Source organism: Petaurus breviceps, unplaced genomic scaffold (assembly GCF_028583685.1).
Source record: "Petaurus breviceps papuanus isolate PSGF00001 unplaced genomic scaffold, PetGlider_PUasm1.0 229, whole genome shotgun sequence".
NCBI classification, from domain to species: domain Eukaryota; kingdom Metazoa; phylum Chordata; class Mammalia; order Diprotodontia; family Petauridae; genus Petaurus; species Petaurus breviceps.
The window spans coordinates 21,238,323-21,262,796 of NW_027185903.1; the positions used below are offsets into that span (position 1 = coordinate 21,238,323).

Sequence of the window (24,474 nt, forward strand, 5' to 3'; positions counted from 1 at the left end):
ATATACATATATACACTGATTAGTTCATCTATGCTTTCCAATACAGGCAGCATGACACATGATGTCATAAGCCCTGGCACCTTCACCCATTATATAAAACTTCAATACATTACAAGACGTCAAATACGTTGAGCAAGTACTCAGAAAGGGTTGGGTTTGCAATGATTCAGGTGTTGATTTCTAATGTATTTCATGAGAGTGGGAATATTTCCTAAACAGTTAGAACAATTCTTCAATTCATGACACCTACACATTGTGTGTGTTTTAAATCAGTTGTTAACATTGCAAACTCTTCTTTCACAGCTGTTCTGAATTCAGCAAAATCTACCAATTTTTTTTAAAGACCCAAATGGATAAAGGATGTTAAAAGAGGTCTATGCCCTTCTCTTTCCTCCTGGGAATTCTAAGACACTGTCGCGCGCACACACATACACTCACACACACACACACACACACACAAACCCAACATTCCTCTTCTTTAGGTTTATTAGGTAAAATCCTTGCATGAATTGATCATCAAGCATTAGGAACACAATCTGTTGGCTTCTTGGTTTTGTAATGCTAGTAATTAAGAACTATGATCCCATTTTTAAATATTTATTTTTTTATATAATCAATAGTGACTCAGTCAAGAATCTGATTTTACATATATTTTAGCAATAAGCTTTACTTGATGCCAACACTGATTCAAAAGACTCAGGCATCTGGGAGCTGTCACAATATTTTACAAACATCATCCTGAGCCTTACAGACAGAAGGGAATATTGATTACTCACCATATCCAGGAATGCCTCCTAAAGGGGAAATTATTCACGTGCATCATGTTCGCAGGTCTTCTAACATTAGTATTTTCCCCGCCTTAGACTTTCTCTGCTCTGTTTTTCATTGATGAATTCTAACTCTCCAGCTGGAGCTGCCACCATGGGTGATTATTGCAACAAGTACTGTCTTCTGAAATGCCCCCCCTCCCCCCTGAAAGCTAACCACAACTACAAGAAGCCTTCCAGGATTTGAAGCAAGATTCATCACAGGTCACTGCAGGTATGTGTCCATCCATTAATGTTACAACAGCTCATCAACCCCCCAAAAATCATCAGTACAATCCGTGAAATCCTAAACGACAGAAAATATTGTCCTGGTTAAAAATCCAAACAATTCGAATAGAAATTAAAGCATCTTCCTAAGAAGGACTCTGGAATGTGGGAAAAGGTTAGTCAAGAGGCAGTGGCTTGTTTTCTTGGTTAAAGGGGTATTTGTGGGGAGATACAAAACTTCAGATCGCTGTGCCATGCTGTCCTTTAAGGAGCGAGATTGCTTTTTCTTCTTTCTCAGACACATATTCCTGTGTGGTCACTTGGATGCAGTGCTCTGTTCTCAGACGTATTAGACAAAGAATAGGGGAAGAGGGGTATTAAAAAAAACCACGTATAACCAAAGCAAACTTCTCTTCAAAATTTCTGGTCATTGTGTTTTTTTTTTCCTCTCTTTTTTTTCCTCATCTGCAAAAGTAGTAGGAAGGCAGTGAGTAATTTGGACTTTGCATGCCAGGATTACCATTAGCTCCTATCAGGCTTTCTGAAGGGGCTTTCATGAGCAGATTCATTTCTGCTGCCTAACTCCATAATAAGGCTGTCTGCTCTCTTTAAGTAAAATGACTAAGCTATTGATCCTCTCACTGCAGACAGAGGCTCCTTTAATTTGCTGTTCCCCAGACCACGCGAGGGCTTTTCGTATTTTGCTTTGAAAGAAAACAAATCTCGCAGCTGTTAAGTCAGATGTTATCTGAGAATTTCGTCCCAGCTTTTTTTTTTCCTCCTCTTTCCCCCCAATTCAGCTCATTAGTTGTCATTTACTCCTGGGGCGCTGGCATCCTTCAGAAAGGTTCTTGAGCCCAAGCTGTAGAGACCTCTGGCATGCTTTTATAAAACACAAAGGCAACGGGCTCCCAAAGGCTTGCAGAATTTCCAGTGGAGCCCCTTGAAATCCCCGGAGCCTTTGCTAACCCTGCCCTGGCGCTCTTCGGTGCAGCAGCGGCTCCGGACACTTGCAGACTCGCTAACACTGGATTCTTCACACTCTGCAGCAGAATCATCAGCTCCAGGCTGCAGTGAATGCTGCCCGACAGGGGATGTGCTGGCGTCAAGGGGGCCCTCTAGGTGGGTTCTCCTGACACAGCAAAGCCTGCTGAGCTCAGTGGCTTGGCTCACAAGAGTCCGAAGAGGAGGAGGAGGAGGAGGAGAGAAAAGAGGAGGAGGAAAGGAAGGAGGGAGGGAGAGAGGAAAGGAAATGGGGAGGGAGAGAAGGAGGGAGAGAAGGGTTAAAGAAACAGCTCCATTTGCAAGAAGGCTATTTCTTTCAGTGAGTACTTACAAAGCAAGAAGGGCTAAGCAGTAAAAAAAAAAAAAAAAAGACTTGCAAATAACCTCAGAGGGGAAAAAAAAGATACCTTGGACAAATACATATTACTGCCATTAGGGGGGTGGTTTTTCTCCCCCTTTCCCCTCCTCTTCCTCCCCCAGAGTAAAGGTGGAGTATGGGTGGGGGTGGGGAAATGCCTAGAGAGAATTTGAAAACGAAGTGTTTGAGTCAGGTATTCTTCATCTTTAGAGGGTTTGCTTGGTGATGGGTGAGCCCTCAGCTGCAAATGACCACCCAGTGAATTTTTGGACAGGAAATCCTGTGGAAGCCAGTCCGGGGGGGGGGCAGCCAGTTATAACTTCAGTTACAAGCCTACATGCGGAAAAATTGCCTGTTTGATTAGGGAGTGTGCTGACCAAGGAGTGTCTAGATAAAACACTGCAACACAGACTGTTTATGTGGTCTATTTCCTTATTAAGGCTGCCCCTTTTGTTGTAAGACTCCTCTCCTACAATCCCCTGAATGAGCCCCACTCCTGTGGATGCCATATTGGAGCAAGAATAAAATAGTAAACTATTTGAGGCTAATAGTGGACTGACACTCTAATGCTGTTTGAAATTAGTAAGAGAAATGCACTTTCCAATCTTGAACAGTTCACTAAATATTAATGTATCACTTTTATCCAAGGTGTTTAAAGGGCTGGCTGAACAAAGTGCAATTCCTTGCTTCACTTTCAAGGGAGCCCTGAAAGCTCTGGAAAAAAACACCCCATGGGCTGCTTTTATTGAGGAGTTCCCCCAGTGAGAATCAGTCCCCAGGGAACATAGAAAATCATTCATCTTTAATGACAGACAAAAAAAACAACAACCCTAAATTGAATTAAATTAAGCTTTCACAAGCATCTGAAAGATACTTTCACTCTAAACCACTCTTCTCAGGTGCCCAGGTTCTATGCCTGGATACTAGATCAGCTTTTCTTCAGGGAAAACTTGAAAATGAGCTTTCATTTTATTAATCAAATAGGGATCTTAATGGAAAGTCCTCTTCTGAGGTGATAGTAGGAATAACTGGCATATAGTAAGCACTTAATAAATGCTTATTTGCCACTTAATCAAAAGCAAACTGGATATAGTCGGATAGGAGGGAACTACCTTAGGATGAGGGACAGGGTAGCTAGGTGGCACAGTGAATAGAGCACCGGCCCTGGAGTCATGAGAACCTGGGTTCAGATCTGGCCTCAGGCACTTAACACAAAAACTAGCTGTGTGACCTTGGGCAAGTCACTTAACCCCAATTGCCCTCCAAAAAGCAAAAAAAAAAAAAAAGGATGAGGGAGAATAGTGGTTTTTCAAGTCCACAAAGCCTCAGTTATTCACCGAGGGCCCTGAAGTGCTCTAATCAAATATCATGAAACCATTCAAAAGTAGGCATATTATTAATAACAATAATTGTATTTCTATAATTTGAATAAGACATTATCTTATATTTACATATTACTTTTTATTTTTTAATCACTTTCACATCAATTATTCCACCTTAGCAAATAGGTTTATTGCGAGGTAGGTAGGGGTAAGGTGACTGTTTTATAAATCAGGAGCCTGAGTCACAGAATAAATAAATGACTTTCTCAAGGACACATGGCTACTAGCTATCTTCATAATAAGAGCTAAACCCTGGGTGTTTTCCTAGGGCTCTCTGAAAATCATGACAATGAAATGACAGAGAGCCTAAGTATTTCAGAGTTGATGCCTAAGTTATGATAAAGGGTAGAAATGACCCCATCAGGATGGGATAACATCAAATGATTGATAAGAAGAGTAAATAAGCTTAACTTACCCACTTTTAGGATCATATATTCTTCACCTGGATATGTGTTCCTAAGATGACCAAAGGATTCACAAAGAGTTGTGAACCCTGCTTCACTTACTCCCTTTCCTCCTCATCCCCGTGCTTCTTTACCCACAGTGATTCTACCAATTTTTCATTTATGTGTTCTATGATAGTCAAAACTCCATTGAACAAATTCCAAGAAGCACCAATTATATGCCAGGCAATGTTCTAGGTTTGGGGGATATGAAGACAGAAGCTCATAGTCTCTGATTTCCAGGAGAGTGTGTTTCACAGGGGGTTATAATAGTGTGAGGAGCTTTGAGAAGAGAGCACCTAAATAGCTAGGGGGATAATGAAAGCTTAAATGAAAGGGGGAAAAGATTCGAAGGGGCTGAAGGGAGGAGGAAGAGCCCTCTAGGAATGGGAGGGCTTTATCACAGCCTAAGGACCCAGAAGTGGGAGAGGGAATAGTGAGTTCAGGGAATGGCAAGCACAACAATTTTTGGTCAGAAGGTAATGAAGAGAATTAATGTGGAGTCTGGAAAGATGAGGAAGACTATAATCTGTAAAGCAAAGGAATATGAAGGGAAGGGCCTAACTCTCTGAATTGTAATGTGCCTGGCACATCTTAACACTCCATGAATATTTTATTAATAATAATCCCATTTGACACTAGCCTGGCTAATTAATCAAATTAATCAATGAAGCACTTTACAAACACAAGTTTAATAAAATGCATTTTAATTGTCAGGCCACCAAAATAAACTTTAAAATCACACAATGTTCAAAGTAAGCATAGATTTCTAATGAATTTTAAAGGTAACCTAGATTTTTTTATGGTTTTCATTTTAATGACTGTATGTAATGTAGAGGCATAAATTATACCCAAGTAAAAATGAAAGGTACTATTGATGACTATTAATGTATATGTTCTTTGCTTAATCTCCTATTAGAGTATAAATTTCCCCTTTATAACCTGGCACCCAGTATAGTGCCTTGCACATACTAATGAAATACTTAATGAATATTTCTCAAATTAAGTATAAAGAATGAAAAATTAACATATTCTCTCTTCTAGAAAGCAACCAAGGGAAAAAATTCCAAGAACATAAATTAATGAGCAGCGTAATATAAAACTCAAGACAAGGAATTTTGAAACTCAAGGAATAGAAATAGTTGTAGGCTTTTTTCATCAGTTTGAATTAAAATCAGAAGGACTGTGACTAGGTTTTCTACGTGAAGGGTATTTTTTGTTTTGTGACTAAGTAGCTTAGATAGAGGCTGCTGGTGGTGCTGGGCCTGGAGTCAGGATGACCTGAGTTCAAATTCAGCCTCGGACACTCCCTAGCTCTGTGATCCTGGGTGTGTCACTTCACCTCTGTTCCCCCACTTTTCTCAGCTATAAAATGGGGATAGTAACAGCACCTACCTCCCAGGGTGGTTGTGAGGATGAAATGAGACCATATTTGTAAAAAAACACTTAGAACAGCATGTGTCATATAGCTGGTGCTTAATTAATGCTTATTAATTAAGCATTTCTCCCTGTTTCCTAATACTCCTGTAAAAGTGTGAGGTACCTACATCTGCATAGCACTGCTATGCTTTCTTCTTTATCAGCAGCTTTTCTAGGGAATAATGTTTACTTAATGCAATACCACAAGAAATGGGCTTTCTAGAGGGCACTGAATAATCTTAAGAGAAAAAGAGAGACCTCTGTTAGTTTGATAAAGGATTAATATTTATGTAACATGATTTAAATCGACTAATTCAACTCGTGCTTTAATAGCAGAACAGATTTGGAATATTACTTAGCATAAGTGACATCTTCAAAAACAACTTGGTATAATGAATTGATGAAATCATAGACTACTTTTCCTCTGATAAGTATAAAAATAAAATTACAAGGACAAAAACCACAGTTGCTTGAACTCTGAGAAACAGAGGCAAGGAAGATAATTCTGGAAAATGACTATTAGTTAACATTTTAACAGACTTTTTGCCACTCTTTGTGTGACCCTGGGTAAGTCATTTAAATCCAAATCCTTTGGACCTCATTTTCCTGAACTTTCAGGAAAAGTTAGATAAATTCTTTGGTTTCTTCCTGCTCCACAACTATAGTCCTATGAAGATTTTCTCTATATTCTTGAGAACTTTTCTGGGATGAGAAAGGGATTGTTTTACTTTATTTTATTTTTCCATTCTGGGTCTCATTTCCCTTTTCTAATCAAAAATGAAAAACTTATTTACAAAAGAGTGTTTTCCAATAGACCTGTTTACAGTGAGAGTATGGCAGATGTCTCCTGAGACAGATAGGCAGTAGGAATGGGGCTTCTCTCCACTGAGAGACAAGACACCTTGCAGAGGAACCACAGGGTCAAAGATCCTTCTTTGCTCATCTGCCATTTGTACCACTCTGAAATGCAGTTGGCTCTCCCTCGTTTATGGAAAGATTCTTCTTCTTCTTTGTTTATATTGTTTCTATTGATGGTTATTAAGTTTATAATAAAAAAGGTTATTTTAAAAATTGTCAAGTTAATGACAGAAATCTTGATGCAGACTAGCTGGGCGATGTTTAGACCATCATACCTAAATGAATGCAGGTAGACTGGCTACAAGTGAATAAGGAATAGTGAATAAATTTTACAAAAGTTCCAGTTACTCCCTTTATAGAGACATTTAGCAGAATAAACCATGTTTGGCAAGCAAAACTGCCTTTTGAGTTGTTGTCTAGTTATTCAGTTGTGTCCGATTCTTTGGGACCCTGTGGACCATAGCACACCAATACTGTCCACGAGTTTTTGTTTGTTTGTTTGTTTTGGCAAGAATACTAGATTCCTTCTCCAGTGGATTAAGGGAAAAAGAGGTTAACTGACTTGCCCAGGATCACACAGCTAATAAGTGTCCAAGGTTGGATTTGAACTCAGGTCTTCCTGACTCCAGGCTCAGTACTTTATCCACTAAGCTACCTACCTGCCTCCATTTTTGAATTAGCAGTGTAGAATTATTCATACCATTTCACAGATGTACAAACTGATGTATTCTAGGCCATCCATTGTAGAAGGGCCATAATAAATCACATTTATATGGGGATTTAATGTTCATAAATTTCTTTCCTCACAACAAACTCATGAGGCAGATAATGCAAGTATTATAATCCCCATTTTTAAAATGAGGAAACAGAGGCTCATAGAAAAGTGATCTGATAAAATAGGTAGTAAGTGATAGATGCAAGATTAAAAACCTCAGATTGTGACTTCATTTCCAGAGTTTGTTCCACACCACCAAGTTTTGTCTCAGGAATAAATTTTTTTTCCCTGAGAGTACAATGTTCTAGTCAACTTTAATCAAGATTCGTGTGCAAATTATAGATAATATTTTTTTTTGCATTTTCTTTATCTGGCTTAGCCAAAGAACTTTCAAAGTAGCTGAAAGTCTGTCTCAGACTAAAGCCATCCCTAAGAGGTGAGGAGTGAACTCTCTTTAGCTTTCACATTTTTACCCACTGGCAAGCACAGTATGCTGATATCTGAATGTTCTCACTCTATTTTTTACTGGTAAAGATCATCTGTCTTAGGTTGTCCATGTTAAAAGCTCCTTAAGGACAATCTGTTCCACCATCTACAAATTTGCACATAGTGATAAATAGAAGACAACTGATAAATATTAGATGAGGGTTATTATGAAGGTGATGATGATGACAGTGGGAGAGAGTAAATTCTGGTTAACTCCAAGAATTTTTTGTTAACTATCAAAAAAATAAAGGGAGTGTTCTGTGAGCAGGAAAATCTGTACTTAGGTGACAAATAAGAAAACATTTTTTTTCATTCTAAAATTCAGCAGAAAAGTCCACAAAACTCTATTTACTCCTATTTAAAACCATCCTTTTTGCATAATAGAAGTTTCCACTTCACTGAAGTTGGCATATCTCGTATGTGACTGCCACAAGCACATGAGAACAGGTTCATTCATTCACAGTAAGCACTATCCAGAAAGGACTGTATAAGCCATTATACAGGAAGTCAGGCTTCAACTTTCTGGTTATTTAAGAGCTCGCCCTTATGAATATGACTTCTAATAATAAAAACTCATTCTGAAGATTCACTTGACTTCTGTTCAATAAATATATATTGAATACCTACTATATGCAAAAGACACAGGTATGTGTGGAGATAGATACAAAAATGGCACCAAGACTTGTTCTTACAGCACTTATCTTCTAATAGGTTTTGACATTAGGGGAGAGATATGACATAGACACAAACTGATAAAAATCAAGATGCGGTATGATGATGTCAGGGAGGGCTGAAAACAAAGTGAGCCTAGAAATTTGTAGGAGTGAGAGAACACTTTATAAATATGAATTGCTTACTACAATGAGACAAAAGAAAAGATTACTAAAAAAGAAACAACTCTGAGAGCTGAGAAATGGGTAACAGTCTTGGGGACCAAATAATAAGACCTAGCTTACTGCTCTCAGCAGAAAGGTGGGGGACTCTGAAGGTAGAATGTAGCATACACTGTTAGATGTGGCCACTGTAAAGGGTATCATTGTCATAACTTTTCTTTGTTTCGAGGGGTATTTTATTTCCAGGTGGCAAGAAAAGATCTGTTTCTGGTATACCCAGTAACTATGATAAAAAAAAAAAAGGCATCTGTAAAAATAAATATATAAAGAAAAAGACATTGATTGCTTTGTGAATCTGCCCATTTTGTGGTTTGTTCTTGTCAAATGGCTAAACCCATTCTATGGGAGGCTTTTAAGAGAAGTCTCCCCTAGAAAGCATTCCATTTGTTCAAGTAGAACATCCAGTTACCCTCTGCTGCTGAAAGCTAGAATGTGCAAAATTGCTGTTCACTGCCCTCCATGAAAAGAGACGAATCAATCTCAGGGTATTCTAGCATTCTTGACTTCTTGCCTGAGGACAGCAAAGCAACATAGCCTTTGGATCAAAGAAGTAATAATAGCCATTCCTGGATTTCCACTTACATGGAGGTTGTTTATACTTTATCATACATGTAAGTCGATGGAGAGATGAAAATAGCGCTCTGACATATGTAATGAGTCCAAGATGACGCGGTGTTCTCTGGTACTCGTGGTCTGTTCTGTGTGCCATAATCAGAGGCAGTCCTGTGGGGCAGCACTGGGGCAAGAAGCCAGGAATATCTGAATTCAAATTTGACCTCAGACACTTACTAGCCTTAGTAAGTCACCTAATCTCTGTTTACCTCAGTTTCCTTGGCTGTAAAATGAAGATCTTAATAATACCTTGCTCCCAGGGGATCAAATGAGATAATATCTGGCAAGTAGTAGGTGCTTAATAGATGCTTATTCTCATCCTTTCCCTTCTGTTCTGAACAAATTATGCTTCATATTAGACCCATGACCTTCCTCTGGAAATTACCTCTGTTTTCTCTCCTTTGTTTCTCTCCCTCTCCCTCCTCACCTCTTCCTCTTTCTCTCCCTCTCTCCTTCACTGCCTCGAGGCTTCCCTTCTTCCCCTCCTCTCTCTCATATGTGTGTGCACATGTTCTAATTATTTACATATCCACATCTTGTTTCCTCCCAACAGAATGTATGCTATTTGAGAGTAGTGACAGCCTCACTTTTGTCTTTGTATCTTTAGCACTTGTCACATAGTAGGTATTCAATAAATTCAGATTGAACTGAACTAGACTGAATTCAAAAGAACATTATTTCTTTATGATCAATTCCTTTCTCCTCTTCCCCTCCCCCCCCCCAAACCACCCATCCTGAAAGAAAAATCAGCTCTCTGGGAAGGAACTGTGTCTTCCTCTGCTTTTATAACACTAAGTTCATTGCTGGCATTCAGTAAATGTTAACTAAGAATCCGTTGCTAATGATGACTTAGCGTTTCTGGGGTGCTCCGTCTGTACACAGGCTGGGTTCTGCTGCTCAGCACATTTATAACTGAAAGAAGAATGTAGCCAGTAGCAAAGGTCTAAATTCTTCCATGTCAGGAAAATGTTAAGTCACATGCATGTTTAATTTCCCAACTATATAACTAAACTATTCCAACAATTAGTTAAAAAGGGAAGAAATTCACCAAGTGTTTGTTTGGTCTACATGATGCTAAATAATTTATTTGACTGATTTTCTCCCTGTTATAAATGAGTCTACCACCTATATGAGATAACAAACAATCCTTAAGTGATCTCGTGCTAATTTCCAAATATGGATATTCACAAAAGAAAAAAATTATTACTTACATGAATATTTCAGAGTAGAGAATTAAGCATGCTCTTTAGATTGATCTTTTAACGTGTTTAAGAACAAAGAAATTGGAATTTTAAATGTTATATCATAAAGATCATTTGTATTCTCCAAACAAACAAGTGAATATTGGAAGAAAAAAATCAACAACCTAATAAGGAAAAAAATGTTAACCATTAATAAACCATTAAATAAGTTATAGTTCATAAAATTTAGGTAATCATTATGTAAACTGTTGGAAATTATTTTATTTGACAATTTTTTTCACTACATTTAAGATTTCTTGACTTCTTCATCTGGGTCTTAGACTGGCTGAATTAGGATGAAATCATGACAAAATATATAAAATGTTTTTATAGGCTACTTCAAGAAAGGAACAAAATAGGAAAAATGATATATTTTTTAGGGCAATTGGGGTTAAGTAACTTGCCCAAGGTCACACAGCTAGGTTTTGTGTGCGTGTGTGTGTTAAGTGTCTGAGGCCAGATCCGAACTCAGGTCCTTCTGACTCTGGGGCTGGTACTCTACTCACTGTGCCACCTAGCCGCCCTAAAAATGACTTAAAAAAATTACTTCATAAAGTCAGGAGTTTAAATAAAATAGCTACAAATCTACCAAGTAGTCAAAAACGATAAATTTTCAAATGGCTTCTATTATTTATTGAGGACCAAGAGACTCAAATGTAGTCACTATCTACATGGAACTGTGATGAGACTGAAATTGTGATATCATTGCTCTCTGGAAGCTGTGATGAGGAAATTCCTACCAGTGCAAGTCAGCATCTCCTCTGCAACTTACCCACTTAAAAGATTTACAGGGTGGTGGTGGTGGGGGCAGTGTGCTTTTGAGAGGTTAAATAACTTGCTCAGGGTTACAAAGTCAGTACATGTCAGAGTCAAGACTTGAAAACCCTGCTCTTTCTAACTCACAGACTCCAATCACCACACCATCCTCCCTCTACATATTATACTATAAATCTCATGTTTCTAATGCATTTGGTCAGGCTAAAAGACTTAATAACCAAGTTGGAAAAAAAAAATCCACTGCTTAATACAAATGAATAATTCAAATTCAATGCATCGAATTTTAGAGTTATAAGGGACCTTTTAAGATCCTCGTTCAATGTCTGTACTTTGCAGATGAAGAAACTGAGATTAAGAGAGTGATTTTTGTGCCAGTCAACAAACTTTTATTAAGTGTCTGCTATGGACCCAGGCACTGTGCTAAGTCCTGGGGATAGAAAGAAAGTCTAACAAAGAAGCTTAAAAGTGGTGAGGGGGTCTTGGGGATGGAAAAGGTACTTCTGACTTTCAGCCTCAAGAGAGAGAAGATGGAAGATGACAACCTAAGAGAATAGGTTGTTGAAGGAAAAACCTATGGCAAGAGGCTGACATGAGAAGAGCTGTCTCCATCATATCCCTATTCTTAACATGCTATACTAGAGACTTTGAGGAACATTCTCTTGGGTTAGATTTAGTTCTCTCTCTCCCTCGGTTGAGCTGAGGTACCTCCCTCCCAGCGGGAGAGTTCCTTCACTCTATACTATGTTATCTATTCTCCTTTGCATACTTTCTCTGATTTTTGTTTTGCTTTAACTCGGATAAATGGATTTCTAGGCTACTTGTTCTGTGTATATTCATTGTGGAACTGGTAGTTGGTGGAAAAGGGGACAAAGTCTTGGATATAAAGCTTGGGGTCCCCATTAATGAAATAATGATCAAAAGTTAGATTTAATCTGAAAATCATATTCCCTAGACAAATAATATTTAAGGGAGATAACAGATATAATTCTAGCTTGGTATTTCTCTCTGAGGAGAGGAGAGTGGTCTGCCTCTGGTCTAAACATCCTACTTCCCCTCCTGGCAAGAATTAAAGTCTTCCTAGGAGAAAGGTGAGGGGAGAAAAGGCTAGAGATATCTGCTCTGTTTCCCTTCAAACCACACAACAATACCCCTTCTATGTAAGTCGGACAGACCTCACAACATAATAATAAAAATAGTGTATGAGAAGCAGTGTTGCTTAGTTGATAGAGAGCCAGTCTTTCATTTAGGAAGTCCCAGATTCAAGTCCTGCCTCTGATCCATACTGGGTGTGTGACCCCGAGGAAGTCATTTGATTTCTCAGTGCCCCATACAATTCTCTATGTCTATGAGTTGTGAAGTCGGTACCAATCTACATTGGCAGAGGGAGTACTTAACTGGGAGTTCCCTACATAGAAAAAATCACAGGTCTGGTTCCCATCATCCTCCCCACACCTACAAACATAAGAATTTTTGTCTTATGTTTTTTGTCCATATGTCTCTGTAGTATTTTAAGGTTTCTGGTGATGAAGATTCTATAGTCCCTTGCTATAAAAATGCCCAAATTGGGTCAGACCCTGGTCTATACATCTCCACCTCTGAGAGTGGTACCAACTGACAAAAGATGCTGACCTGTCTCATGGCATATTTATCATCCCTGAGTTCCACCTCAACTGTTTTAATGGTTTTTTTTGGCTTTTTTTTTGGAGGGCAGTTGGGGTTAAGTGACTTGCCTAAGGTCACATGGCTAGTTTTTGTGTTAAGTGTCAGAGGCCGGATTTAAACTCAGGTCCTCCTGACTCCAGGGTCAGTGCTCTATTCACTGTGCCACCTACCTGCCTCGTTTTAATGATTTCTTACCTCAACATCCTAATTTTCCTCGTTACTTAATATCTTAACACATTTGGGAAAGAATCTGAGGTCATTCATTTATCTGTTCTCTGATCTCTAGGCTAAACAATCCTAGGTTCTTAACTTTTTTTCTGTTGATTCTTTCATGTTCCTCTGCAAAATTCTAAAATTGTGGACACAAAAAATGAGTTTCTTAGTGGCTTCTAGAAAGATTAAATTCCCTTTATCTCATTTGTGATACTCTTAATTATAGAATCATGGGATCAATCACCCACTCATGAGTGGTTCCATAAGTATCCCAAAGCTTATTATCTCATATGATTTTTACACACTATGAAAACTGAATTATAACTAACAACTCATTTAAATTTTAATAGAAATAATAAAATATATTTCCTATTATTAAAAGTTGTGCTTTTTGCTTTTCAAACTCCTTTGTATGTGTATTAAAGTGAATTATTATTTTAGCTCCTCCTAAAAGTTTTATTTTAAGATATTTCTGAAAACCAATCTATCATCTATCAGTCCTAGGAAAATACTTCCAAAAGTCTAGAAAGCTCTGCCTTCCTATTTAATTAAGAACTCACTCCTACTTTTTCCCACTTGAAAAAAAATAGATTAAATTCAGTAATTTCAACTAAATTAGACTATATGTACTAGAACTGCTCAAGGTGATTTCATCTGACCTTAAATGTAAACTCTTTGAGGTCAAGAACTGTCTCCCTTTTGTTCCTGTATGATCAGTGCTTAGTAGGACTTTTGGGGCCCCTGGGTGGCTCAGTGAATAAAATTCTAGGCCTGGAGTTCAAATCTGGCCTCAGATACTTACTAGATATATAACCTTGGGCAAGTAACTTAACCCTGTTTTCCTCAGTTTCTTCATCTGTAAAATGAGCTGGAGAAGGAAATGATAAACCATCCCGGAATCTTTGCCAAGAAAACCCAAAAAGGGGTCATGAAGAGTCTAAGACGACTGAAAAACAACTGAACATATTCACATACATGTTAATTAAGTTTCTATTAGCTTTGTGATCACTGGCAAATCAACCTCTCTAGTAAGTCTCACATTTCTCATCCAGAAAATGGGAATAATACTACCTTGTAGCATTACAATGAGGCACAAACTAGATAAGGTATGTAAAATATTTTGAAGTGCTATAGAAATGTCAGCACCATGACCATCATTTCACTTGACTACCTAATCATGCTGTGGGAAGGTATTGCCCCCTTTTTCAAGCTAAGGAAACAAGTTCTCATGATTAGTAAATTGCAGGGTTGGAACATAAACATATGTTTTCTGGCTCCTGGATCAGTGTTCGTTCCACAGTATCCTAGGTTCACAAAAAATGTCAGTAGAAATAATTCTTTAGAGAACGTAATACTGAATAACGAACCCTTTGTGACTCTGAGAATGTTTCAAGGTACTTGGAATTGGGAAGAAATAACAGGAGGTCACAGAATCATTCTTGAAAAACCAAGATGAAAATCAGTAAAGAAAAAAAAATATTTCATATACTTGTTTTCAGAGTACCTTGTACTTAGTAGAGCTTAATAAATGTTGACTGAAAAAATGAATGAATTTACAGTATCTGATAATTTCATTGCAAAATGACAGGGAGAAAGAGAAGGGATAAGGGTCACATCTGGTTCTTCACCCTCTGGACCCTGGACCTTCTTTGCCTTGAGTGAAAACCGAAGGTTCTATACTTTATGGTTACGATGCAGAAAAGTAAATTCTCTCATTTCATTCTCCAAACAAACCTATGAGGTATTATTATTCTTATTTTGCAGATGGGAAACTGAATCTTTCAAAGGTTATGTAATGGAACTCGTTCCAAGTCACAAAGCTATTGGGGGGACTAAGATACATGCAGATATACATTTACATCTGATCTTCGACAAATGGTAGAGGGAAGTCTTAGAATCCTGTGACCCAAATTCACCATTCTTTCAAATACTCCTATGAGTATCTCCTGGAATTTCTCAATAAATGGAAGGAACTCATGCACAATTAAATATAAACAGTAAAGTCAACTGAAATAAATTACCTCCCCATTATATATAGATGAATACATATATGTATATATGTATGTGTGAATATATACATGAATACATATGTGTATATATGTATGTATGAATATGTATATATACACACATATATACATGTGTGTGCTTTATAAAGTAAGTCCTCCTTACTTAGAGAGTAAGACTTAATTAATTTATTTTTTTCTGTACGGTTGCCAGTTCTATTAATGAAGTTTCCATAAACAGGACAAGGCAACTGAGGTAGCCCGTTATCCCTGGTGGTATTTTACTGAAGCAACTGTATGTTAGACAGTAGAGGTTCCTTAACTGTGGTGAGAGAGTGAACAAAATCAGATTTGTAAAGTACTTGTATGCCCCCCTCCCAAATTAAATAAGCTCTAATCTGAAGACATCATGTGTAAATGCAAATATATCAGACATCCTCAAGTTAATCATCAACCCCAAGTATTTATTGTTGTCCTGGCTAAAACACCTGTAAAACAAAAAAATCAGTTTGGCCAGTAACAAGAAGTTCCTACTTCCCCAAAACCTAAAAAAAAAATTCTTGTAAATAAATGCATAAATCCATTTGTACAGCAGCAACCCCGGTTAACTGAACTGAAACAACTGTCTAAATGACACGGAGATTTTATTTTTTTCGTAAATACAATGAAATGCCATAGTTCTAAATCCAGGATTTGCTTGTGCATTTGAATTCCTAGGGAACATTCATGGTGAACCCAGAGAGGTTTCTGGACATGGCATAAATATGCCAATATCCTGGAAAACTCTCAGTTTTCAGAAGGACAATCTGTGTGCTAAGCTCCTCCTCCAAACCCCCACCTAAAGTCTAAATACATCATACACTTCAGACAGTTTCAGAGTGTCAAGTAAATAACTATGTCACTGTACTGTGGTATATCTGTGGGTGTCCTTATGGTAAATCTCTTTCAAATAAACTTTAGCTGACTTATTTACTGACAACTCTGTTTTCTGACTAGCACATTCACAATAAGAGCAGCATAAACAAGCTAATTTGTAAAAGAGCAGATGGAATTTACTGAATACATGTGACCCAAACTTATATCATTGTCCTTTATGTGCCAAGAAGATACCAGGCCCTGCAAGTGGTCTTGTTAGACATATCTGTGGATATGGATAGGCAGATCAAGGGAAGTGACACCTCTTTGCTGGCAGTGACCTTGTGAAGACCGACCTCTTCTTTGTTGAGGCCACTAGGATGATGAGCAAAGCAAGTGCTATTGCTAGCTTCACCTCGTTAGCTTGCCAGCTGAACAACCCAGGCCATAATGAGCAGCCCTGCCTTTGATGGCTATATACATTTCCCTCTCTGCTGCTGGTTCCCAACAGTTCATGGGGCTAGGGTATTCTTTGAAATTGTGCTTTGTTGTGTCCTTGCCACATATCTTTTGTCTTCTCTATTGCTGCAAAATGAGAAGGAGTCTAAGTTTATCTTCAATAGTCCCTAAGGGTACCCCTTTCCCTTCGCCTCTGAGAGCCAATCCAGGGATGATAATGACCTGTTGTAGTCTGTCTATGGCCTACAATCCAAATGGAGTATATTTCTGGATGTGGTCAGTTTGGGAACTTGTTTTGCCTGATGATGTATATTTGTTTCCAGGGTTTTGTTTTCCTTTTTTTATTCCTCCTCTTTCACTTCAAAGCCCAGGAAAGTAGGTAGGAGGAAAAAATAATCGTTTGTTAATTTAAAAAAAAACACAAAGTAAAAATTTTTTAAATCCTAATACAGCTCTCTGTCACCAAAATCTTGACAATGGTGCAAGTGCGTGCGGCGTGCGCCTGCGCGCGTGCACACACACACACACACACACACACACACACATACACACCCTTCTCTACCCATGCCTCCATCCCAAAAGAAACCTCTCCAATGGTGTTTCCTTTCAGCATACAATGTCCAAATTAGCTCATCTAAGAAAGTGATGTTCATGAATGCAATAATAAGGGGGTAGGAAAAGTTACTGGGTAAGTGTTCAGAAGACAGTGCCCACAGCAGAGACCTCAAATTCATTTGAAGATCTTTGTGTCTTGGTCACAGGAATATGCCAACAGATTATCAGGTATTTATAAAGACAAACAGAGATTTAGCTAGTAGTGCTACAATTGAATGCATGCTCTAAACTTAAAAGAAATACGACATTTAGGTTCGAAACCATGGTTCTCACCCACTTACAACTCCAGCTGGGAGATTTTGAAGTCAGAAAGAAATGGATGCAAAGATTATGGACAGATAAGGTTACTTAGGGTCTCAGATCATAAAATAGACCACTGGCTCTGGCCATGCATATAGAATTGCCTTGCCTGTCTCCCATGACCATGCACAGAATAGGGAATCTAGATGATGGGGTTGGTCTCACTAGTGGTGCAGTGAAATATGAGAGTTTGATGAGAATACCATGAGAACTGGAGATGCAAGATTTGTAACAGAATCACAAGTCAAAATCAACAAAAACCAACAAATAATAGTAGAGATCAACAGCTAGCATTCATGTATTTAAGGCATACAAAGCACTTTACAAATAGAATCTCATTTTATCTTCACAACAGCCCTAGGAGGTAGGTATTATTATTATCCTCATTTGACAGATTAGGAAACTGAGGCAGGTAGGTTAATGGACTTGCCCAAGGTCATATAGCTAATAATTATCTGAGGCAGGATTTGAACTCAGGTTTTCCTCAGGTCAATTCCAGTATTCTAGTCACAATGCCACATGAAGATCAAAGTCTTTGCTTGCACAATCAAGAGGCAGTTTGAGAAATTATTCAACCAGGTAAGACTTAAACTTATGTGGAATTCAGATGTCCCCCTTTTCTGTGCTAAGGCTGCGTGGACCGGTGGATGGGGACAAAGGAAGGGCATGCATTGTCTGTCAAAAGTATAATTCCAGAGGGCAGAGCCAAGATGGCAGCATAGAAGTAGGAAAACCCCATGCGCTCCCCCCAGAATCACCTCAAATACCTATAAAAATGACTAAACAAATTTTAGGGCTACAGAACCCACAAAGTGACAGAGAGAAACAAATCTCCCGTTGAAGGCAGCCCAGCAGGTGGACAGGAAGAGTCCCTCACAGAGTGCTGGGAGCAGAGCCCAGCCAAGCGACAGCCTGCGGTTTTAGCCTCAGGGTGGCCCGACCAGCCACAGCTGGAGGGACTTCCATAGAGTGAATCACTAGCAGCTATGGCAGTTTCCAGAATTATCAACCTATAAAAGCCAAAGACAAAGTGAGAGGTCAGTGTGGACTTTGGGAACAGGGGTTCCAGGAGTGCGGTCTGGCCTCTGACCCCGGATGGAGAAGTGGCTGAGTGTGGTGGCTGCCACCATGTAGCTGCTTCAGAGTTCCTGGCCTGCAGATTGTAGGGGGACCAAGTGACCATTCTGAGGGGAAATCTCTCTTGCTTTAACCTGCTTGTATCTGGATTACTGTCTAGGTCCCTTGGTGTGTGACCAGGTGCCAGAGCCAGTGGAGGCTTCAGAGAGGGCACCCAACTAATAGCCCCAGCAGCTGAGAAAACCCCAGTGATTTGGGACAAAGCTTTCCTCTCTGGAAGCAGAGTTCTACTGTGGCAAAAAGCTCAAAATTCAATTAATTGAGTGACAACATGAGCAAGCAAAGGAAGCAAAGCAAGCACAGCAAGCCGACTTTAGATTCCTATTTTGGGGACAAAAAGGATCAAAGCATGGAACTGGAGGAAGACAAAGAAGTCAGAACTCCTGTACCAAAAGCTTCCAAGAAAAATATGAACTGATTACAGGCCATAGAGGAACTTAAGAAGGATTTTGAAAACCAAATAAGAGAAGTAGGGGAAAAATTGGGATTTTTCTATTAAAATTTTCTAACTAAAACCCCACATTACATTGATGAGAAAACTGAAAAGGGAAGTAGGGAAAGGGTTTAGAAGAAGGAAAACAGAAGTTAAAGGAAAAGTTAAATGACTTGTCCAGAGTCACACAGCTAGTAAGTGTCTGAAGTTGGATTTGAACTCCCATCTTCCTGACTTTGTGACTACCCTTCTATTACTGCCTGGCATAGTAAAGATCAGAGGTAAGATTAAACACACATCCACCTGAAATATTAATCTGTAGTGTGGTGTTGAAAAAGGGACATTATCACACAACTGACATGCACAGGACTGAAAATGATAATGCTATATAGATTGATCCCTAACGTAGTCAGTGACTTACCATTCAAAGTTATGATTACTTGTGGTTTAGGGGAAGGGGAGAAGGAGGAGGAAGGAGTTATTGTTCAGTTGTGTCCAACTCTTGGTGACCCCAGTTGGAGTTTTCTTGGCAGAGATACTAGAGAGGTTTGCGTTTTCCTTCTCCAGCTCACTTTACAGATGAGGAACCGAGGCATACAGGATTAAGTGACTTGCCAAGGTTCACACAGCTTGTATGTGTCTGAGGCTGTACCTGAGCTCAGGTTTTCCTGACTCCAGACCCAGCTTCTTATCCAATGCTCCACCTAACTGCTCCTAAGTAATGAGAATGCAGTTTTATTCTAGGTCGCAAATGAAGAAGCTACTGCCAGCACGTGCAATTCTTTGGCAGACTGGGTGAACTTCTCTCCTTCCCCGATGCATTCCACTCCAGTTTGCTAATAGCAACCTTGCACCTATGCTCTGGAGTCTGTGCCTCCACAACCACAAAATGGCAGCAACTGAGTGTACTCAGCTAACTCTGGGTTAGCTGCCTTAGTTACACAAAATTCTAGTTAACACTCAACTTATTACATAACCTTGGACAAAGTCTTGATTCACTTAGGTGGTACAGTATATAAGCCCTGGGTCTGCAGTAAGGAAGATCTCAGTACAAATCTAGCCTCAGACATTTACTAGCTTTGTGACCTTGGGAAAGTCATTTAACCTCTGCTTGCCTCAGGTTAGTCAAGTATAAAATGGGGATAATAATAGCACCTACCTCCTAGAGTTGTTGTGAGGGTCAGATCAGAGAATGATGTAAAGTGTTTCACATATTGCCTGGTAATCAATAGGTGCTTAATAAATGCTTGTTTGTATCCTTCCTTCCTTGTTTCATTTCTGTCACATGCAAAATATGTCTTTAAGGCCCAAGAACTAGGTAAAGGCTGAAGAACCTGCATGACAATTGTTTTCTTTTTGGCAAAGACTAACGTACTCTGTCATCTCCCCAGATGTCATCCCCAGCCTATGGGGATGAATCTTCCAACATTGACTTCAAGCAAGACCACAAACTCCTCCTCAATCAGACTTATTGGGCTGCAGCAATGCTGTGCTAGATACTTTTGATCATTTTGACTATAAAAATCAACCTACTGATCAATATCCTCTGTATGCTTTATTAGAAATGTCAAAAATCATGATTTTGGATGGTTACTTACTTGCTCAAGGGCCTCTTATTGTTATCAGGATATGATTTCATAAAATTGATTAAATCAACATACTGAGAAGACAATACAGAAAAATATAATCACAACCAAGAAAATGTGATTTTTCCTCCGGGATAGTCATAGAATGATAGGAGGACGGGGTAAGAGAGTAGAAGTTGCCACATAATGATAACAACATAATTTGGGATGTGAGAGATTCAAGATGGCAAGAAAGAAAAAAACACAGGCGCAGCACTATAGATAAAAGCAGAGAAGCCAGGCAGTCCATGTGCTTCTGCAGCAGTTCCTCTCCACATCTGGAGTACACACTGAATGGTGTAACAGAACTGAAGCATCTATGAGATCCTACCTTTCTAGTGATATGAAGCTGCTCTAAGAATCTCAAGAAAGAGAATGATTTCCACATGGTAAGATACTCGTGGGGGGAAGGTCTGATCTGTTCCTAATAACAAGGCTTACAGTTTTTGGATCTATAAAAGGGGTGAGTAAATGAACAAAGAAATGAGAAATTGCCTCCTTTCTTTTTATAGATTACTGAACCAGTCTTGAGTATTTTAACATTTATTTATTGCTGCTCGGTATCTTACAGATAGATCTACAGACAGATGCTTCTGAAACTCCAAGCAGGAAATGGCTTCCTCTTACAGAATTCTAATTCTTCTTCTAATAGTCCTCATTGATTTTTCTTTAGCAGGTCCAGGGAAATCCCTTCTGTGTGAATTCATATAGCTCTGACCATGATGGATTTTAATGAAGGTCCTCAATCACTGAACCATTGCATCTGAGAGTCAGACTCCCAACTCTTTATCTATCTACTTATGGATTTTGAGTTTCAACAGACCCAATTTGAATAGATCCTCTGTACACACAACACCTATCATTGACTAGTAGGCAGTAATTATTATATATATCTTTGCTCTTTCATGTACATGTATATCACATATGCCAGGGCATATCAATGATCATAATCACAGGTTGGTAGTCACTGAAGAGATTATTCTATGAAAACTCAAATGTGATCAAAGGAATAAAGGGGACAGACATCAATGGGATAAAAAAAATACTGATTTGCACATAGGGAAAGAAAACTATTTTTAATTTAGGCCTTACCTAAGTAAAAGACGTTAAAGTTTTATTTGCCCAAACACTCATCCTTCTTATAAAGAACATTTATTATGACAGTACATTTCCACATTCCACACTGCATTGTCTGTATTATATATCTTACATTGTTCCTTTTATGACTTGAGAAGTCAACATTCTTTAGGGAAAGATGTTGTTATTCTTTGGCACAATTTCTTCTATTGTGAACTGCCACGTACACTCCGGGCATTATGTAAATAGTATGATATATCCTGTGTTTTAAGATTCAGTGACTTGGATAATAATAAATTAAAGCTGTCTCTCTGTAGACCAAAGGCAATGGGTCACTGATGCAAACAGGTGCTACCTGTATGCAATTTAATTTACTGTACCCACTTTTTTTGTTACTGTGGGTATAGGTTAATAGATTTACAACTGGAAGGGACCCTAAGAAAGTCACTGAGTCCAGTGCTTTCATTTTTATAGAAAAGTGAACTGAGGCCTAGACAGAGAAAAGGTCTTGTCCAGTAACTCAGGTAGTAAGTTAGCAGAGCTTGGATATAAACCCAGAACAAGTTATCTGACTTCAAGTCCATGATGCTTTCCATTGTACATAATGAAAGGGCTTATAGAATAAGAATCTGTCAATGAAATAATGAGATCAAGAGGACGGCAATGGTTGTGGTTGATGAACTCAACCCCACTAGATAATCTGAACCATTGAGGGAAGAAGAAAGATTTAAAGGAGCAGCAGGGTCCAGTGATGCTATTATTTTATTTAAACATAAGGGAGATCAAGTTTAAAAGCACAGGGGAATATAAAGGATCCAATGGAGAGGAAGAGAATGAAAACTTCTGGAGAGGGAAAAGATAAACATTGAGCCAAGGTCTCTAAGGAAGCGAAAAGAGAGTAGAGGTGGGAGGAAATGAGCATTTATTAAAAACCCTTCACATGCCAAGCACTGTGCGGAGCACTTCACAAATATCACCTCATCTGATCCTCACAACCCTGTGAAGTAGGTACTATTATTATCCCCATTTTACAGCTGAGGAAACTAAAGAAGACAATGGTTCAATGACTTGCCCATGGTCACACAGCTAATAAGTATCTGAGGCCAGATTTGAATTCAGGTCTTCTGGACTCCTGGTTGGGTTAGATCAGAAAAAGAGGAACTTCAAGCCCTCATAGGCTTCCTGAAAGGATGAATGCAGAGGTTCAGAAGCTGACTCATATTGGTTGTTCTGAGCCATCAAATTTTCTTCTTTTTTTTTTGCAGGGGAGAAGGTAGGGCAATTGGGGTTAAGTGACTTGACCAAGGTCACACGGCTAGTTTTTTGTGTTGTGTCTGAAGTCAAATTTGAACTCAGGTCCTCTTGACTCCAGGGCCGGTGCTCTATTTACTGAGCCACCTAGCCACTCCACCATCAAATTTTCTAAGTTGAAAACAACAGTGTTATTGCTTGCTCTCTTTTGTTTAGTTGATGCTCTGCATTAAAATCCAGTCAGAATGAAATGGCCACATACCCCTTGCAACTGTGTACTGGCTCACAGACACCTGGGGAAACATGATCCAATTTGGAGGGCCCCCATCACTAAATATATCCCTTCACTAAAGGCTGCTGTCATTATTATTTAAATACCTTTGAGGATGTGTGATTGATCTTTCATATTCAGTTCTCCCTACAGTATTTTGCTCTGAGGTATGGAAGCATGATTTTTTTCCTCCAATATTATAATACCTACCTCATTAAGACTTTTTTTCTTTTCCCATAAGCCTGTACACTTCTTCAGAAAAAGCTTTCAAGGATCACCAAGGACCTTTGACTGCATATAATCTATATTTAGTACTTTTAAAGCACTGCCAGGGCAGGTGCACTGTTGATTTTGAAGTATGTCTCAGAGAGCAATTAATAGAACATATACCTTGATCGATGTGAAGTGGGAATTAATGTCTATGTTTCTGATGCAAACACACTTTCAGATCAGACTAGACTGCTTCCTGTGGGAGAGGTGATTCCTTATTTTAGAAACTTCACATAAAACAGCATTCCAAAGATTTTTACTCCTTAAATTAAAAAAAAAAAAGATAGTAAAGATGTCTCTAGGTTTAGGGCAAAGGTTTGTTGTGTTTTTTTTTTTTTAACATGGAGTCCATAAACTTATTTAAAAACATTCTGATAATTGTATTTCAATGTTACTAGCTTCCTTTGTAATCCTATGAATTTTATTTTATATATTTAAAAACACTTCTGTAAAGAAATCTGTGGACTTCGATGGCCTGCCCATGGGGTCTATGAAACAAGAGATGTTAAAACACCTTGTACCCCTAATTTTGGGTAATCCACAAAGGAGAATGTACAAAATGATTTTAAAAGTGTCCATGAAATGTATTTCTGTTCTTACATCAGAATATGGGTGATTCTCAGAATGATCAGAGAATTTAAATTTCAAACAAAATAACCATTATACTATGGTTAACTGACTAATGAAAATGTGGTATGTTGTCCAATTTTCCATCCGGTCCCATTCTTAATTGTTTAATCCTGCTTAGAAAAAGATACTTTTATAGGAAAATCTAAGCGTAGCTGTTCACATTACCCCCACTATATGACAGACGACTGCATGGTATCATGAAAAGATCATTGAATTTGAGGTCAGAGACTTTGTTTCAAAATCTTACATGTCATTTTCTACTTTTGTGACCTTCAGTCAATCACATACCGTGTTTCCCCGATAATAAGAACTATTCCGAAAATAAGCTCTCCCCTTACTGTGTAAGATTCCTCTAAAATAAGCCCTATTGAGATTGCTACTGTAGTGAAGGTGATCCCCTGCGCTACATGCTACATTACGGTACCCTCTGTATGCACCGTCCCCCCCCCC

At 38.7% G+C, this 24,474-nt stretch overlaps 1 protein-coding gene across 9 annotated transcripts in view; it reads right to left on the reverse strand.

The window, feature by feature from the left end:
* Positions 1-24,474, reverse strand: part of PDE4D (phosphodiesterase 4D) — a 1,918,796-nt gene that overhangs the window by 688,612 nt on the left and 1,205,710 nt on the right. Inside the window, exon 1 of one of the 9 annotated variants that reach the window (XM_069096359.1) lies at positions 777-2,262. The exons of 7 other annotated variants lie outside the window; for them this stretch is intronic. Coding sequence is in view for 1 of the 2 variants with exons in the window: in XM_069096362.1 (XP_068952463.1) it covers positions 777-823 (47 nt within the window). In the remaining variant the exon portion in view is untranslated. Of the gene's footprint in view, positions 1-776; positions 2,263-24,474 lie in introns of those variants that run through there. One more of the 9 variants, XM_069096362.1, reaches the window with a different exon arrangement.